At 40.6% G+C, this 19,061-nt stretch overlaps 2 protein-coding genes across 3 annotated transcripts in view; both read left to right on the top strand.

Annotated features, from left to right (window-relative positions):
- The window catches only part of LOC142324165 (multiple inositol polyphosphate phosphatase 1-like), an 87,946-nt gene extending 69,339 nt beyond the window's left edge, over positions 1 to 18,607 (top strand). The window contains exons 8-9 of one of the 2 annotated variants that reach the window (XM_075364893.1): positions 8,079 to 8,457; positions 15,345 to 18,607. In XM_075364893.1, the coding sequence (XP_075221008.1) occupies positions 8,079 to 8,247 (169 nt within the window). In that variant the 3' untranslated portion in view covers positions 8,248 to 8,457; positions 15,345 to 18,607. The remainder of the gene's footprint in view (positions 1 to 8,078; positions 8,458 to 15,344) is intronic. The other variant, XM_075364892.1, reaches the window with a different exon arrangement.
- Positions 18,608 to 18,802: 195 nt separating this feature from the next.
- The window catches only part of LOC142324166 (corrinoid adenosyltransferase MMAB-like), a 53,553-nt gene continuing 53,294 nt past the window's right edge, over positions 18,803 to 19,061 (top strand). The window contains exon 1 of the mRNA XM_075364894.1: positions 18,803 to 18,880. The gene's annotated coding sequence lies outside the window, so the exon portion shown is untranslated. The remainder of the gene's footprint in view (positions 18,881 to 19,061) is intronic.

Raw genomic sequence — 19,061 nt, 5'->3', positions numbered from 1 at the left:
GCTTGACTTTTGAAATTTCATTGATGGGTTTCGTTTTATGTGGGACACCCCCTGTATTTCACGTCAAAAAGCAATTTGTTCTGGTCAGATCTGGAACTTGATCGCCTGGTTGACTTAATAATCGCTCCATTAAGCCTTGCGGGTATACATACCATACAACCGAAATCTTTTCTATGTAAATTGTGAAATTACATTTGTTCAGTTAGTGCCGTTCGTCACCACTAGTACAGTTACACCGAGTTGAGTAGTGACTCGGTCCGATAAGCAGCTAGATTCGGTGTATCCCGTACGGGTGATAATATCAGTGGTTTTTCATAATTTTCGGTAGTTATTAGTGTTTAGTGATAAAATATAGGTTTAGACGAGTGGATTAAGGCATAAAACGTTCAAATCGGTTAGAAATTACAGTAGATATAAGGTTTTTTAGTTTAAATATGGACCGCATGGCGGTCGTATTAAGTGAAATTTTAAACAGTGCCAATTAGTGTAGAATAGTTTGTAGTTGTTAGTGTTTGACAAGACGATCATTTTAAGACATCAACCGTGGAAATCGGTTCGTGGGAAGGCGTGATATTAACGTTTTTCCCTCACCAAGTGTCCACGTGGCGACACTTCGGCGCCAGCCCTTTAAGTTAATTTATACATTAGTAGTGACTCTTTTTTAAGTGATAGATTATCAACCTTGTTTGTTTTGTTGATGATAATAGTAGTTTTAAGACAGTTAGATATAGTTTTAATTAAATAATAAGTGTTTTTAGGAGGTAACCTAAACGGGATTCTCGCCACGTGCTTTGTGGAGGGAAAAATACTAGCATAGCAGGCGGGATACTGTATAGTGGTATCAGCCGCCATTGTCCGCCATTATTAGGACAAGTTAAAGACAAAGAGGTTGCAGCAGTGTTGCCAACCTACTTAGTGAATCAGTTAAGACTCGTTTAAGTGAACTAGACTAATAATTAGTTTTAGGACCGTAATCTTATTTAATTAGTGTGTTATTTTTGAGTGGTGCGAACTCTAGGGCGTAAGTCCTGCATCATTTAGGTTATTTTGTTAATTATTTTATTAACGGGCTACAGTAAGTGTAGTATAGGACTAGTAAGTGGAATCTGTGGGGTTTTCCCGTACCAACCGGTGCTGATGGAGCGAGCAGTCGATATGGAGCAAGAGCTGATGATTGCCGGCGATGCGGGGTGTAGTGCAACAACGACAGAGGAAGAGAGGGCCTTCCGACGGTCAAGGAAGACGTTGCGCTCACCGCGCCCCCCGCTGACTTCCTCCACCGACCAGTCAGAGGAGGAGGCAACGGACGAGACGGTTTTGGGCAAGCTCAGGGCGCGGAAGCGCAGGAAGCAGGTGAGTGAAGACGCGGAAGAGGCCCACCACCCGACCATGAAGTCGCTTCTGGAAGAAATTCAGGTCCTGCTGCTTCTATGTGAGGCGAGCCCAGAAGTGAGCGACATTTTCAAGGAGACGGCCGGCAGAGTCATGGAAAAGGCGCAAAGGGTTGCGACGACGATGCAGGGCACTCAAGGGACTGCGAACCTGGACAATAAGCATACCCAGACGGCAGGGTCGGATCTCGCCGCGATCCAGGCAGCGCTGAAGAAGGGGGAGGTCCAAGACCTGAAGGAGCTTGCTGAAAAAAGGTGGCCCCAACAGGCCTTCGAGCTAGTCGAGGAGGTGCGGGGCTTACCCAAGGCGGATGACGAGCGTGCATGTGTCTATGTGCTGGACCTTGAGGGCGACAAGAAGTCAAAAATAGCTTGCCGGGTCTGCGACCTGGCACCCGGTATAAAGAGGAAGCTGAACAGTGGCGCTATGCTCCCAGGCACTGTGGTGCGACATGTCGCGGCCACAGACGTTATTGGGGAAAAAGAGGAGATCGACCCGTCGGGAAACCTGTACGTGATACCAGTTAAAGGGGAAGACATAACTGCTGTCGACTGGTTGCTATCTGGTCTGGAAACCGTTTCAACGTACGAGGTACACCCGGTGACTGTTGCGGCGCCAGGGGGTAAACTGGGTAGCATAGTTAAAAACACCCTGGAATTCTGGGCAAGAAAGCATAAAAGGAAGGTTACTATGTTTCACTCAGGGGACCCGACCGAGGAACGGCGTGAGAGGCAGACCGAGACCGTGGTCCTACGGCAGACGGGCAAGTCCTATGCAGAGCTACTACGCCAAGTGAAGGTAACAGTGGGAGAGGAACTGGCTCCTAACATACTCTCAGTTCGTAAAGGCAGGGGCGAGGATGTCGAGGTACGGGTGCGGGCGGGGACCAACTCTGCCCAATCCCTACGAGAGAAATTGGCACAGAAGGCGCCAGAGGTAAAGATTGGTGGGAAAGGGGTTTTTTACAGAAAAGAGGTTGTCCACATTAGAGACCTTGACGCTGACGTGACTAAGGAGGAGGTGATGGCGGCGGTACAACGCGCGCTGGAGGGAAAGACGTCTGCTAGGATCACGTCGGTCCGCCAAGCATATGGACAAACGCAGAACGCCACTGTGGTGCTGCCGTTGGAAGAGGCGAAGAGGCTTACGTCCACCGGGAGGCTCCTTGTAGGGTGGCAATCGTGTCGAGCGGAGATACGAAGACCAGATGTTAACTGCTTTCGCTGTTGGGAGACGGGTCATGTTGCGGCACACTGCACGGGTCCCGATAGGAGAGCCTGTTGTTACAATTGCGGGGCGACGGGGCACAAGAGGGCAGAGTGCCGGGAACCCACCAAATGCGTGGGTTGTGGAGTGATTGGGCATAGACTGGGTAGCAGGGACTGTAAACACGTTCGGAAATGAAGTGTTTACAGCTCAACGTAAACAGAGCCGTGGCTGCCCATGACTTGGCATGGGCGGCAGCGCTGGTTGGAGGATACGACCTACTGCTGGTCGTGGAACCTAATCAGCGACTGGTTAACTCAGGCCACTGGTATGTTGACCAGGATGGCGATGCTGCTATACGGAATGTCACCGGCAGGTTTGCAGTCACGAAGGTAGTTAGAGGTAGAGGGTTCGTGGCTGTAGACATCCATCAACTCACGGTGATCAATGGGTACATCTCTCCCAACAGCGAAATGGATCGACATGAAGAATTCATCGGAAACCTGGAGGAATGCATACGAAGGGCTGGGTTCCCGGTACTTTTGACCGGGGACTTCAACTCCGAATGCACTGAACTCGGAGGGTGCCGGTCCACGCGGAGAGGCTACACCCTAGCTACAATGCTTGGGGCCGCGGGACTGGTGGTCATGAACACGCCTAGGGTGCCTACATACGACGCAAGGGGTGATGGATCGGTGTTGGATCTGACAGCGGCCTCAGATAGGGTGGCAAGAAGGATAGTGGGCTGGCAGGTAGTAGAAGATGATTTTGCCAGCGACCACAAGGCCATAATTTTTGAAATACAAGGAGGCGGAAGGGGTCTAGAGGAACAGGACCCTATCTGGAGGCCGTCGGAACAGCAGGCTGCGACGGTAGCGGATAGGACGGCGGCAGAGGTGGCCCGTAGGCGTGTTCACACCCCCGAGGAATTCATGGCCATCCTACAGGGGGAATGTGTGAAACAGCGGCCACAGCCTGGAAGACGCGTAAAGAATGTTTACTGGTGGAACAGGGACATTGCGAGACTGCGTGGTGAAACCAAAACAGCAAGGCGGAGGATGCAGCGCGCACGACGGAGGGACTCTGAGCGCCTCCAGGAGGAAACGGAGGTGTTCCACGCGGCACGAAGAAGCCTTTGTAGAGCCATTAAGGCTGCCAAACAAGAGGCGTGGCAACACCTCGTGGAAGACCTGGAGCAAGATCCGTGGGGCAGGGCCTACCAGATCGTCACCAAGAAGTTTGGTAGGCGCCTGACCCCATTGACAAGGGAACAGTCTCTCACAGCGATAACGGAGCTCTTCCACGTCGAAGAGGAGGAATGGGAACCGATAGCTGGTGATCAACAAAGGCGCTTCACTGTAGAAGAACTACAGTGGGCGTCCAAGAAGATGAGCCTGCGGAAGAGCCCGGGCCCAGATAACATCCCTGGGTCCATCGTGAAGGTGTTGGTGGATAGGCACCCGTGGACGGTGTTAGACATGTTCAGTGGGGCATTGTCCACGGGGAGTTTTCCCGGCTGTTGGAAGGAGGCCAGGTTGGTCCTCCTCCCGAAACCGGGAGCCGAAGAAACCAGGAAATACCGGCCGATCTGCCTCATCAACACGATGGGAAAGCTGTATGAGAGACTGATCGCTGAAAGACTGCGGTCGGAGATTGAGGCGGGCGGAGGTCTTTCCCCAGACCAGTACGGCTTCGTTCGGGGAAGATCGACCGTCGACGCCGTCCGACGGGTGCTAGAGTGGGCCAGAGTTCAGTCGGCAGGCACGTGGCGACGAAGGAAAATCCCATTGATCATTCTCCTAGACATCAGGAATGCATTTAACAGCGTGCCATGGGGAGTGATCATGGGAATACTCCGGGAGAGAGGGATCAGCGGCTACTTGCTCGCCGTAATAAATGACTATCTGCATGAGAGATCTCTGCGGGTACGCACAGAGGAAGGAGAAGATGACTTCAACATGTTTGGAGGCGTTCCGCAGGGGTCGGTGCTTGGCCCTCTTCTTTGGAACATCGCGTACGACGGCCTTCTGCGGGAAGAACTCCCGGAAGGATGCCAGTCGGTCGCGTACGCAGATGACCTCGCGCTGATGGTGTCGGGACGGACGGAGGAGGAGGTAGAAGATAAGGCAAACTTGGCGGTGGCAGTCGTCAGCAGATGGCTGGGGGAGAGAGGACTACGACTGGCACCGCACAAGACGGCAGCTGTCCCGATCACCGGCAGAAGAAGACTGAGAGGAATGTCCTTCATGGTAGACGACGTACGGGTCCACACGTCCGGTTGCGCTAAGTACCTGGGCGTGTGGATTGACAAGAATGGGCTGTCTAACACCCACCTCAGAGAGGTCACTAAGAGGGCCGAGAAGATACAAGATGCTCTACAAAAACTAATGGGCAACAAGAGCGGACCACGGGCGAGCAAGCGACGGCTGATCCTTTCAGTGGTTTCCTCCGTCTTGCTGTACGCGGTCCCGGCCTGGAAGGACGCACTTTCGAGAAAGAAGAACGTACGGATGCTAGCCTCCCTTACCAGAAGAGCGGCGATACGCATAACATCGGCGTACCGCACCGTATCTGGATGCGCAGTGGCAGTCATCGCAGGGGTGCCTCCCATCGAGCTGCGGGCCACGCAGCTGGTCTCCACATACGAAGGAACGCCGAAGGCGGAAGCCGGGAGGCAGCTGATGGTCAACTGGCAGGAGATGTGGAGAACGGCTACGGCTGGGGCATGGACCAGAAGACTGATCCCGGACTTGGGACCGTGGGTCAGGCGGAGGCATGGGGAGGTAGATTACTTCCTCACGCAGTTCCTGTCTGGACACGGGGAGTTCGGGGTCTACCTACATCGGTTCAAGAGAAGACGGACACCGAGGTGCTTCTACTGCGGTCAGGATGACACGCCGGAGCACACCTTTTACGAGTGCGAAAGGTGGGCTGTGGTCCGGCGTAGGCATGGCACAGATGGCCTCACTCCAGAAACAACTGCAGCTCACATGCTGAAAGGGAAGAGAGAATGGGATGCGGTACAGAGCATGGTGGCTAGCATCCTGAAGACGAAGGAGGAACATGGAAGAGAGTGGGGAGAAGACTTCTAGGCGCGGGTAAGCAGCAATGTCCCTAGCAAGTATACTGTGTGTTTCTTCTACTATATATATTATTTTTGTGTTGTATTGTATTGTGAATTCATTGTCTCCATTGTCACTGTGGTTGGTACTCTACGGCCGGCTCGAGATGACAAGCACGATCGCTTCGACCGTGTGCAGGAGGGCCAGGCTAGAGGTGACATCGCCGAAGAGACAACATGAAGTGGGTTTCATTTATTATGTATTTTCCTTGTATTGTATGATTGTGGTATTATTTTATTTTATTGATTGTGTTCCTTCTAACGGTTACGAGGGCACTCACAGCGAACGTGCCCGCGGATTGCGGAAGGAGGAATAAGTTCAGACGCCAACGTGATGGGCTGCAACTGAAGGGAGGAAAAATAAATAAATAAATAAAATACAGGGGGCGAATCGTGGTCGCCGTGCAGGGCCAGGGAGGCAGCCTGGATGCAGAGGACGCTTTGGCTCCTTCATATGCAAGAATGAAGGTCAGTTGGGGTGCTCCGATGATGCATTTGGGACCCTCAGGTGTGAGAGGGGGACGCGGCGGTTTGCCGGCTTCGCGCAATGCGTAGCCGGCAACCTAGTGTAGGGACGGGAAGGGTAGCCTCTAAGTGGAGGGATCTAGTGGTCGTCCAGAAGGGAGGGCTTGCTGCATCTTGATGAAACTGAGAGGACCCCGATGGGACGCCAAAGAAAAGGCAAGACAGGGGGGCAGTCGACTGCCACGACACTCCGACATTCCTGCGCATAGCCTAACGGCGGAGGCCGGGGATGTTGGGGGTGTTTAAGAAAGAAAGAAAAAAAAAAAAAAAAAAAAAAAAACAGTTACACCGATGCAAATTAATTGCGGATGTGCGCGTTCACTTTAGTGTTGGAATTATTGAATTATATATAAACTAAAAAATAGTATAGTGAAATAAAATTATAATTATTTTAAATTAAGTTATGTGTGTTTTTTTTTGTCTTCAGCCATTTGACTGGTTTGATGCAGCTCTCCAAGATTGCCTATCTAGTGCTAGTCGTTTCATTTCAGTATATACCCTCTACATCCTACATCCCTAACAATTTGTTTTACATATTCCAAACGTGGCCTGCCTACACAATTTTTTTTTCCTTCTACCTGTCCTTCCAATATTAAAGCGACTATTCCAGGATGCCTTAGTATGTGACCTATAAGTCTGTCTGTTCTTTTAACTATATTTTTCCAAATGCTTCTTTCTTCATCTATTTGCCGCAATATCTCTTCATTTGTCACTTTATCCACCCGTCTGATTTTTAACATTCTCCTATAGCACCGCATTTCAAAAGCTTCTAATCTTTTCTTCTCAGATACTCCGATCGTCCAAGTTTCACTTCCATATAAAGCGACACTCCAAACATATACTTTCAAAAATCTTTTCCTGACATTTAAATTAATTTTTGTTGTAAGCAAATTATACTTCTTACTGAAGGCTCGTTTAGCTTGTGCTATTCGGCATTTTATATCGCTCCTGCTTCGTCCATCTTTAGTAATTCTACTTCCCAAATAACAAAATTCTTCTACCTCCATAATCTTTTCTCCTCCTATTTTCACATTCAGTGGTCCATCTTTGTTATTTCTACTTCATTTAATTACTTTTGTTTTGTTCTTGTTTATTTTCATGCGATAGTTCTTGCGTAGGACTTCATCTATGCCGTTCATTGTTTCTTCTAAATCCTTTTTACTCTCGGCTAGAATTACTATATCATCGGCAAATCGTAGCATCTTTATCTTTTCTCCTTATACTGTTACTCCGAATCTAAATTGTTCTTTAACATCATTAACTGCTAGTTCCATGTAAAGATTAAAAACTAACGGAGATAGGGAAAATCATTGTCAGACTCTCTTTCTTATTACGGCTTCTTTCTTGTGTTCTTCAATTGTTACTGTTTGGTTCCTGTACATATTAGCAATTGTTCTTCTATCTCTGTATTTGAACCCTGATTTTTTTAAAATGCTGAATATTTGATTCCAGTCTACGTTATCGAATGCCTTTTCTAGGTCAATTGCTTCCCTTGTCCCTATACTTTTCCTGAAACCAAATTGGTCTTCTCCTAACACTTCTTCCACTCTCCTCTCAATTCTTCTGTATAAAATTCTAGTTAAGATTTTTGATGCATGACTAGTTAAACTAATTGTTCTGTATTCTTCACATTTATCTGTCCCTGCTTTCTTTGGTATCATGACTATAACACTTTTTTTGAAGTCTGACAGAAATGTGTGTTTATTAGAAATAACTCACAGTTTTAGGACTTTCCTGGAATGCAGCTTTAATCACGTGGAAAGATGGTTAACAGTTCAATTTATTTTTTTAACTATAAATATTTTAACGTTGTTTTTTTGTTTGTTTTTTTCAGATGTGGAAAAACTTACAAAGTTTTAATACTTCATCAAGAACGACCTGTCAGAATACCAGGATGTCCTGATGGATACGATCTTTGTCCTTTAAATAGAATATTGGATATTTTTGATAATAGTATAAAAAATTGTAATTTTAATGAGATGTGTTCATCTGATGAATTATAATAATAATTTTTTATTTTTACGTTTTCTATAATATTATTAATTTACTTATAAGTAAGTAGTTTTTTTTTATAATCGTAATGTTATGATGTGAAACTTATGTACTTTGGCACCGTACTTGCCCATCGATCATTATTCATAATTTATACTGATGGAAAAGAGAACAGCAAGCGATATGAATCTCATCTCTTCATACTAAAAAATGGATTTTAGGTAATTTACTATGTTATCTTGCTATACAGAGTTATCATAAAAGAATGTTGCGGTTTTGAACATGGTTTAAATTAAAACAGAATTACTTATAGTTAATGTTTTTATTTTTAAAATTTGTCGTCTCAAACATTTTATTACATAATTAATAAATTTCAATATCTGCGCCATTAGTCGCTCGATAAATGTCCAAACGATACTCAACTTCTCTCCAAACATTTCTTTGTTAATGGTTGTCATCGCTTCATTAATCCTGTTTTTTAAGCGGTTTAGGTTGCGAATTTTTTGTGTATAAACAACGATTTTGATGTACCCCCACAAGAAAAAGTTGCAAGGTGTCAGGTCTGGACTCATTTTATGCCAAAGTACGGGTCCTTGCCGGCCTATCAATCGATCTCCAAATTTTTCATTCAAAGAGTCCATGACCGATGCATTGAAGTGCGTGGAGCACAATCTTGTTGGAAATGAAGTCGATGAATGTTTCCGAGTTCATCCGGCTGATGAAAGCAATAATTGGTTTACATGTCAAGATACGCGACTCCATTAATTGTTTTTTCAGCAAAGAAGAAAGGCCCTATTACACGATTTTTCATCACGCCACACCAAACATTAACTTTAAGGGAATCGCGTTGTTTCTTGATAATTGCGTGTGGATTTTCAGAGCCCCATATTCGTGAATTGTGTCTGTTAACTCATTCATTCGCGTGGAATGTAGCTTTGTCTGTAAAAATTATATTGTCTAAATATAATAATTCGTTTTCACTTATTCTGTCCGACATTTCAACATCAAAATTGTAACGTTTTACACCATCATCAGGTTTAAATTCCTGCAGTATCTGGATTTTATAAGCGTGTAATTTCAGTTTTTTATGTAAAACTTTGTGAACTGTTGATTTTGGAATACCTAATTCGACGCTTCGATGAGGGATGGACTTCCCAGGACTTCTAATTGCCGATTGTCTAATTAGTTCAACCGTTTCGTATGGTACAGTTGGTCTTCCGGTTGATTTCTGTTTCTTAACCGATCCGGTTTCTTCGAATCGTTTGAACCGACGTGTTATGTTATTTTTATGTGGCGGATCTCTTCCGAATTCACGTCGCAACGCACGTTGAACTAAAATTACGGATTTTAATTCGGCCATCAATAAAACACATTTTGTTTTGTCTTTCTGCGAGAACATAGTAACTCGCTAAACTCACCGCAACAACAATAGAAGAACTGACGTTGCGGTTACAACTGCTGTTAAACAAACTTTTGGGTTGGAGGTTTTCAAGGATACCAATATAACATCTAGAAATTTCCCTACAATCTTCCTATGAATTACTGAAACCGCACCATTCTTTTATGATAACCCTGTATTTTCCTCTTTTTTAGTTGCTTTTCTTAAACTCACAATGTTTTTCTCATATTTGTTCTTAATTCTTGTATCCTTAATTTAACGTATTTCCTGACATTGCCTATCGATGAAATTTTACACTGTTACTGAGTTCGGGTGACAATATAATATTCTACCATTACTTTTGCAAATATCTTCTCATATGGGAGTAAATTAACGGTGCGAGTGTAAAAAATTGCAAAATTTATAAAATGGCTATGCGGGTTTTTTGTTGCGGGTCGTACATGACAAATCCGATAGTCATTTGATATAAAAACATGCCAAAAACTTGGTACAGGAGTTTTTGCGGTTTTAAATTTGATAAAGTTTCATCATCACTTTATATATATATATATATATATATATATATATATATATATATATATATAGAATTTCAGACAATTCGCCAAGTACAGAATTAAAGAAATATTCTTACCTTTATTTCCTTAAAAGTAAGAATGTTTCTTTAATTCTCTACTCTGTGAATCAGCTTAATTTCAATATATATAGGTAAAATTAAGATACAGAGGAATTATGAGCTACAAAAAGATTAATTTAAATAAATATATATATATATATATGAATGATAGTGATGAAGAAAGTAAAAGGAACTATCGGCAATTAAGAAATGCTATAAACAGGAAGTGCAAACTGGCGAAAGAAGAGTGGATTAAAGAAAAGTGTTCAGAAGTGGAAAGAGAAATGAACATTGGTAAAATAGACGGAGCATACAGGAAAGTTAAGGAAAATTTTGGGGTACATAAATTAAAATCTAATAATGTGTTAAACAAAGATGGTACACCTATGTATAATACGAAAGGTAAAGTCGATAGATGGGTGGAATATATTGAAGAGTTATACGGAGGAAATGAATTAGAAAATGGTGTTATAGAGGAAGAAGAGGAGGATGAAATGGGAGAAACAATACTGAGATCTGAATTTAAGAGAGCATAAAAGATTTAAATGTCAGAAAGGCTCCTGGAATAGACGGAATACCTGTAGAATTACTGCGCAGTGCAGGTGAGGAAGCGATTGATAGATTATACAAACTGGTGTGTAATATTTATGAAAAAGGGGAATTTCCGTCAGACTTCAAAAAAAGTGTTATAGTCATGATACGAAAGAAAGCAGGGGCAGATAAATGTGAAGAATACAGAACAATTAGTTTAACTAGTCATGCTTAAAAAATTTTAAGTAGAATTCTATACAGAAGAATTGAGAGGAGGGTGGAGGAAGTGTTAGGAGAAGGTCAATTAGGTTTCAGGAAATGTATAGGGACAAGGGAAGCAATTTTAGGCCTCAGATTAATAGTAGAAGGAAGATTAAAGAAAAACAAACCAACATACTTGGCGTTTATAGACCTAGAAAAGGCATTCGATAACGTAGACTGGAATAAAATGTTCAGCATTTACAAAAAAAATTAGGGTTCAAATACAGAGATAGAAGAACAATTGCTAACATGTACAGGAACCAAACAGCAACAGTGACAATTGAAGAACATAAGAAAGAAGCCATAATAAGAAAGTGAGTCCGACAAGGATGTTCCTTATCTCCGTTACTTTTTAATCTTTACATGGAACTAGCAGTTAATGATGTTAAAGAATAATTAAATTCGGAGTAACAGTACAAGGTGAAAAGATGAAGATGCTACGATTTGGTGATGATATAGTAATTCTAGCCGAGAGTAAAAAGGATTTAGAAGAAACAATGAACGGCATAGATGAAGTCCTACGCATGAAAATAAACAAGATCAAAACAAAAGTAATGAAAAGGAGTAGAAATAACAAAGATGGACCACTGAATGTGAAAATAGGAGGAGAAAAGATTATGGAGGTAGAAGAATTTTGTTATTTGGGAAGTAGAATTACTAAAGATGGACGAAGCAGGAGCGATATAAAATGTCGAATAGCACAAGCTAAATGAGCCTTCAGTAAGAAATATAATTTGTTTACATCAAAAATTAATTTAAATGTCAGGAAAAGATTTTTGAAAGTGTATGTTTGGAGTGTCGCTTTATATGGAAATGAAACTTGGGCGATCGGAGTATCTGAGAAGAAAAGGTTAGAAGCTTTTGAAATGTGGTGCTATAGGAGAATGTTAAAAATCAGATGGGTGGATAAAGTGACAAATGAAGAAGTATTGCGGCAAATAAATGAAGAAAGAAGCATTTGGAAAAATATATTTAAAAGAAGAGACAGACTTATAGGCCACATTCTGGAATAGTCGCTTTAATATTGGAAGGTCAGGTAGAAGGAAAAGATTGTGCAGACAGGCAACGTTTGGAATATGTAAAACAAATTGTTAGGGATGTAGGATGTAGAGGGTATACTGAAATGAAACGACTAGCACTAGATAGGGAATCTTGGTGAGCTGCATCAAACCAGTCAAATGACTGAAGACAAAAAAAAATATATATATACACGAGGTGCAACCCAAAAGTTCAGGGAATTTCACCATAACTTATAATTTCTACTGTCTCCTTCAAAGTAATCCCCATGGGCATTGATACAATGATCCCAGCATTTTTTCCCATGATTCCATGCATCCCTGGATGTCTGCAGGTGTAAGTGTTCGAAGCACTTTCTCTGTTTCTTCCTGAATCTCTTCAATTGTGTTAAAACGATGGGCCTTCCAATTGAAATTTTATTTTTGGAAAGACAAAAAAGTCGCACGTGGCAAGGTCCTGTTCCTTTTCTTTTTGGAGATGAAACCTGTTTCCCTTAACCCTTCCATGATTCTATTACCTAACTTGATACTACACTCATCGGCAATTTGTCTTTGTGTCATTTATGTGTATTTGGTCACAGTAACAATTTTTGACCGCTTTCATAGTATTACATCCATTTTATTAACTAGAAATTGATAAGGTCACCTAAAACTAAATGACAAAAGCACAAAAATCACTAATTATGTTTGTTTATGAACTAATAACATAACCTAAAACACCAAACAGCAAGTAATCTGCCATAGAATGAAAATTCCCTACAACAGAAAAAAATTCCCTTTGTTCGGATTAATTTGCTTGCTACTGTACTGTCGTACCTTAAGTTAGGTTCAGTACAAATTACGTGACTTAAGATAACAGATTTTTTTTTTTACAAATAAACCATACCATTAATTGCAGAATTCCAACTTCTCTGCATTTTTCCTAGGGATATGTTCGAAAGCAGTTTGGATATACTCAACATGCAAAGACCGGTGCCTTCCCTTTACATATGCAACAATTTTATCTTCTATGAATGTACCGATGGTAAATCTGTTTCTGACGAGACGGCTCTTTGTGGGACTAAACAATAAAATGCGTGCCACACTGAAACAATGGATTCACTTTGTATACTGCAGCATATAAAACAACTTTTCCTATGGATTTGCCATTTTCTTGTAAATAAACTACAGCGCTACTGTAGGCATTGAATGGAACTAATATTTAAAACATTGAATTTTCCTCTATGTAGTGATTTATCATGTTTGTCTATCTACAGAGTGTCCCATATAAAACGCAACCCAACCTTATATTGGTAGGTATTGAAATAATAAAAAGGCATGTGTAAATGTAAATGTAATCTTATTATTACCATCCATTACCTTACATTTAGAGTAAATGTTGGAAGTGGCCGCCATCTTCTTGAATACAAGCTTCAATTCTTTTTACAGCGTTTCTTGCAACTTTTTTCAAAGTTTGTGGCTGGATATTTAATACAGCTTGTTCAATATTGACTTTCAATCGTTCAAGTGTTCGTGGTTTGTTGTTGTAGGCTTTTTCTTTGAGGTAACTCCGTACAAAAAAATCCGCCGCAGTCAAATCTGGAGATCTTAGTGGCCACATGCGTCGACCGATAACACGATTACCAAAGAGTTCCTCGACGAAATCAGAAGTTGAACGTGCGTAGTACGATGTCGCACCATCATGTTGTAACCGGCAGTGTCTGTCTTCCTCTTCTGATATCGTTCGGCATTAATGGTGTACTCGAAAAAAACAGGACTGATTATTTTCTTCTGCGATATCGCGCACCACATGCCCGACTTCTGCGGGTGTAATTGTTTTTCATGATAAACGTGGGAATTTTCAGCGCTCCAAATTCTACTGTTTTGGCTATTTACGTAGCTACCCAAATGAAACCGTGCTTTATCTGTGAAAAATAATGAATCCGTAACATTAATTCTCTCGCGCAGAAATCGAACGAACCGTTGACAATATTGTTAGCCGTTTTTCTTTGTCGGGCTCAAGAAGTCGATGAACCGTTTGAATTCGATAAGGTCGTAATTGTAATTGTTAGGTCGCCCGATGAACAGTCGATTTAGACAAATTAATTTCAGCAGACAAACGTCTGATCGATTTATTTGGCAAAGCGAGTAATTGGTCTTTGATTTCAGTGACTGTATCTGTTCCTTGTTATTAACAGAACTGGTCTCTCTAAATTTAGCAACTAACCTTAATATTGATGTTTTGTTAGAAGCCGATTTATCTGGCTACTTATGGCGAAAGAAATCTTGTACTGCACCACTGATTTCGTACTGAAGTATGACTCAACAATGAAAACACGTTCATCTAGCGAAAACACCATCTTGCCTCTAGCAATACACTGAACGTTATGATTGCATTGTTGTTACTATCGATAGTGTTCTACTGCATCGCCGCGATGTTCATAGGTTGGACGAGTCCATTTCAGTAACGAGTAGGGGAGTAAGCTTGACTTTTGAAATTTCATGGATGAGTGATTGATGGGTTGCGTTTTATATGGGACATCCTGTATTATCGTTCATTAGAAATAAATATTTCAAATCTGCTCTATATTTTTATTAAGTATGATAATTGTATTGTAAACTTTTTATATTATTTTTTTAAATTATAGAAAGTAATTTTTACAATTTTAGTGAAAATTAATTTTTTTTAATAAAATATTTTATTAATTGTAATACCGTGTACTACAAAACCATTTTATTTCAATAAATACAGGATGGTACATGAAATAATCAAACATTTGGTTTTTTTAAAAAATATTTATTTGAATCGTTATACAGAAAAGTAAAAAATGAACGTGTTTACCTGGATATTATGATCTACTTATCACATGGTTTAGTATAACCACCATTATGCCTAGCAACTTCTTCAACACTAACTCCTATTTTGTTAAGTCGACGACATATATCCTCGGTTATTTCGTTGGACGCCTCAATAATCAGTTTTCCATTACTACGAGGTTGTTTAGGAAAAATTTTTCCTTTAGAAATCCCTGAATAATCACATAGATTTAAATCAGGACTCTTTGCCGGTCAGTTTTGTACATATACAAAACGATCAGAAAATCTGTTTAATATGACATTTGCGTTAAAAGTTTCATGTACGTCAAACAACATTAGCTGGTTGTGCTCTGTATTGTTCCTGCATGAATCACTCGTTTTCTAATCAAAACGCTTTTGTAAGAAGCTTTTGAACAAAATTATTAGACAGCATGTTTAGATACTTTTCATTGTTCCAAAACGAAATGACACCCTACATTTGTTTTGTTTTAGGTTGGAAAAAGAAAAATCAGCAATCAGATGGTCAGCAGCCCGTACTACCGGGTGTGTGGTGTTTCCTCTCGAAGCAGGATACCACTAAAAATCGTCTCACTTTCATGACGTGGTGACAGAAGGAACCTTAAGATATGACATCGCCTCTACACGTACCAGCGAAAATTTCTTGTGCTGCCTTTCCATGAAGGTTTCCAGAATCTCCCACGGGCACCAAGTGTCGGCGATCCTGTTGGACCATGCCACCCAACCCTGGAACCTGGACTTCCACTTCAAGAATAAGCACCACCCTATATTCAAGCTTCTTTCTCTAATATATTTTTAAGCACTTTGTGAAACCATTTTGAATATTTCTTCAATCCTGTAATGACTATAATAACCTATTCAAACGAAAGGTGTCAATCAAACGGTCTTTCCGAATCCCATCTTGGACAGCTCATGAATGTCTGTACAACATTGCCCTGAGCTCTGCAGTATTGATATCTCGCTGCCGTGCAGCGAGATATCAATACTGCATTTTTTTGAGTCCTGTATGGAGGACCGAAATGATCCATCTCCGGTAAGCCACTGGAGCATCCAGTGGTTCATTTCCCCATATCTCCTATTAATCCAGGTCTTAATGCAAAGAATAAGACAACGCGTCCATCTGCCTGTCACTGCATTATTCCATTTTTCTTGCCATTTACGTAGACTGGCCTCTGCAGGATCACTACCTCTCTCTATATCTAACGCTCTTTGGCTAGTAGATCAACTAGTGATATTCCGGCAATCACCAGTCCTGGTGGGACCTTATTACCATGTGACTCGTGATAGCGGCTCGTACCATTTTGAAACATATCCACATTTTCATGCATGTGGATTTTTGGAAGCCCAAAAATGTACATTTTGTGTTATTAACAACTCTGTCTACGTGAAAATGTGCCTCATTTAAAAACCATACATTTGAATACGTCTCGATTCACAGCCCGTTCAGTGAATACTATTCTTTAATGTTTGTTTCGACTGACGAAACAAAACATAGAAATCCCAAGTCGGGCTGGTTGCTTTTCTTGTTGATTTGTCCGGGGTTCCTCAGCAATGCTGCTTTGATAGCTTCGACATTCTATGGAGAATGAATATCGGCTAGCCATTCGCGCTTACTCTCAAATACTGAATCGTCCCAATTAATTTTCTTTATAAAGTCTACGGGTTTTATTTTAAATAAGCGTGACCATCATGTTAAAAAATGTGCATGAAATTATCTTTGTATAAGCATGATGATTTTAATTTCATTAAAAAATAATACAGTTTTTACGTTCTGTTCAACAGTCAGCCATTTTGGAATTATATAGAAAGAATTGATGTCACTTTTGCCAACCTAAAACGCATTAATAATTTTTAACTTAACAATTATTAATAAAATACGAGGTGCGACAATAAAGTAATGAGACTGATATGGAAAAAAAATGTTGCTTACCGTTTTATTCATATTTAGTGTTGTCTCGTTCAAAGTAGTTCCCCTCTGATTGCACACACTTATTCCAGTGCTTCTGCCATTGATGGTAACATTTCTGGAACTCATCTTCTGTAATATCCTCCAAGACCCTCGTCATAGCTTTTTGGACATCTTGTGTTGTTTGAAAATGGTGTTCGTTGACCGCCATTTTGACTCTTGAAAATGGAAAAAAGTCACACGGAGCAATATCTGGTGAATAAGGTGGCTGTGGTAGTACTGAAATTTGTTTTGAGGTTAAAAATTGCTGTGCGACAGAGCAGTATAGGATGACGCATTATCGTGATGCAGAATCCAATTATCAGCAATGTTGGCACGGACACAAAGAACTCGTTTACGAAGTCTTTATAAAATTTCTGTATAGAAATATCGGTTAACTGTTTGTCCAGGAGGCACCCATACTTTATGAACAATTCCCTTGGAATCGAAGAAGTACACAAGCATGCATTTCACTTTTGACTTTGACATGCGAGCTTTTTTTTGTGTGGGTGATCCCTTTGAGCACCATCGTGAACTTTGGCGTTTTGTTTCTGGATCGTATTGAAAAAACCAACCTTCATCACCAGTGATAACACAGCTCAACAAATCTGGATTGATTTCCGTTTGCTCTAACAGATCGGCTGCCACATTTTTCAGTGTTTCTCGCTGTTGTTGTGTGAGATTTTTGGGGACCATTTTTGCACAAATCTTTCTCGTTCCAACATATTCAGTTAATATTAAACGAACCGTTTCTTGATCGATGTTGAGTTCTTCTGGAATCATTTTCACGAATAATCTTCGATCAGATCGTACGATTTCACGCACCCTGGTCAAGTTAACATCTGTCCGTGAGGTTGATGGTCGTCCATCAACTTGAGCTCTTGACATAACCTCCTCTCCAAAAGCCTTCTCAAGCTAACCATAAGTTGTCGTCGCGTTTTCACCTGATTTATCACAAAAAGAAATGGCATACCATTGCGCAATATTTTTCGGTTTCATTTCTGTGACGAGAGATACAAACACGTGTTCACTTATTACAGCACAACTCACGACTTAGCAGTTGCATCAATGTGCCGTTTGGACTAGAAGTAGCTTATAGACCAAGATCAAAGATGGTGTGCATACTCAAGCTGCAGGGTTGCCATATCTTGCAAAGAAAAATCAGTCTCATTACTTTATTGTCGCACTTCATAAATGTTGGATTATTTTGTACATAACTATGTTTATTTTATCGTAATAAATATAAACGTTTCATGACACCAATAAATTAACATCGAATAAATTTATTATATCATACTGGAAAAAGCGTTTAAATATTAAAGGAACATTTTCAAGTTTTACTAAATAAGTAGACATTTTTAAATCTGAAGAGATTTAAATAAATTTTGACCGATGGCATTTAAATTTTTTTTAAATATATTTTATGTTAATTTTTAAAAGGCTAATCTGTGATATCTGTTTTTTAAATGTGATATATATATATATATATATATATATTAATCCTACTTATTTTATAAAAACAGATTATTATTGATTAGCTGCAAAATTAATATGGCTGTTTTATGATGTTATTTAATTTTTTTAATTACTTTATTGATAGATATTCCACATTTCCTTTTTTTTCTGTAATTATTCTAGTTTGGAGAATATTGATTGTTACCAAGTTGTATATACTATAAGAAAATAAATAAAGTGCCTTTAATTTATTGTGATTATATATATATATATATACTGTATAAATTTTTGTAGTTTATCGATAATATTATTATTGCATATATATTTTTAATAAAAGTTATACAATTTTGATCGTTTTTTAAGTACAATTCTTATTTCTTTTATAATTTTTTTTTCTTTATAGCAAATGATTTTGTTATATCATAGTGTAGCCAATTGATTATATAATATATACGAGGGTTATTTTTTTTTCAAGGTCCGATCGGTCACAAAATAAAAAATCCACGCAAAAATCGGATGAATCTTTGTGCAAATGTGTTGCGCAGCGTCTCTAGTATGGCCTTCAATCACGCCGTGTCACTCCGTTTAGTTCTGAACATGCAGCTAGCACGTAAATATGTCTACAATAATAGTATCTCTTGCCAAGTATGAAGTGCGTGTGTGGTAATTCGATTTTTTCAGGCTAAGAGGTGTAATGCGGCTGAAATTCATAGACGAATAAGTAATATGTACGGTGAAACTTCAATGAGTGATAGCAAAGTGCAACAATGGTGCCTGTTCATGATGCAGAC

The sequence above is a fragment of the Lycorma delicatula genome, chromosome 4, assembly GCF_047948215.1.
Source record: "Lycorma delicatula isolate Av1 chromosome 4, ASM4794821v1, whole genome shotgun sequence".
NCBI classification, from domain to species: Eukaryota; Metazoa; Arthropoda; class Insecta; order Hemiptera; family Fulgoridae; genus Lycorma; species Lycorma delicatula.
Note: the sequence above shows the minus strand (reverse complement) of the source record. Positions and strands in the feature narration are given on the sequence as shown.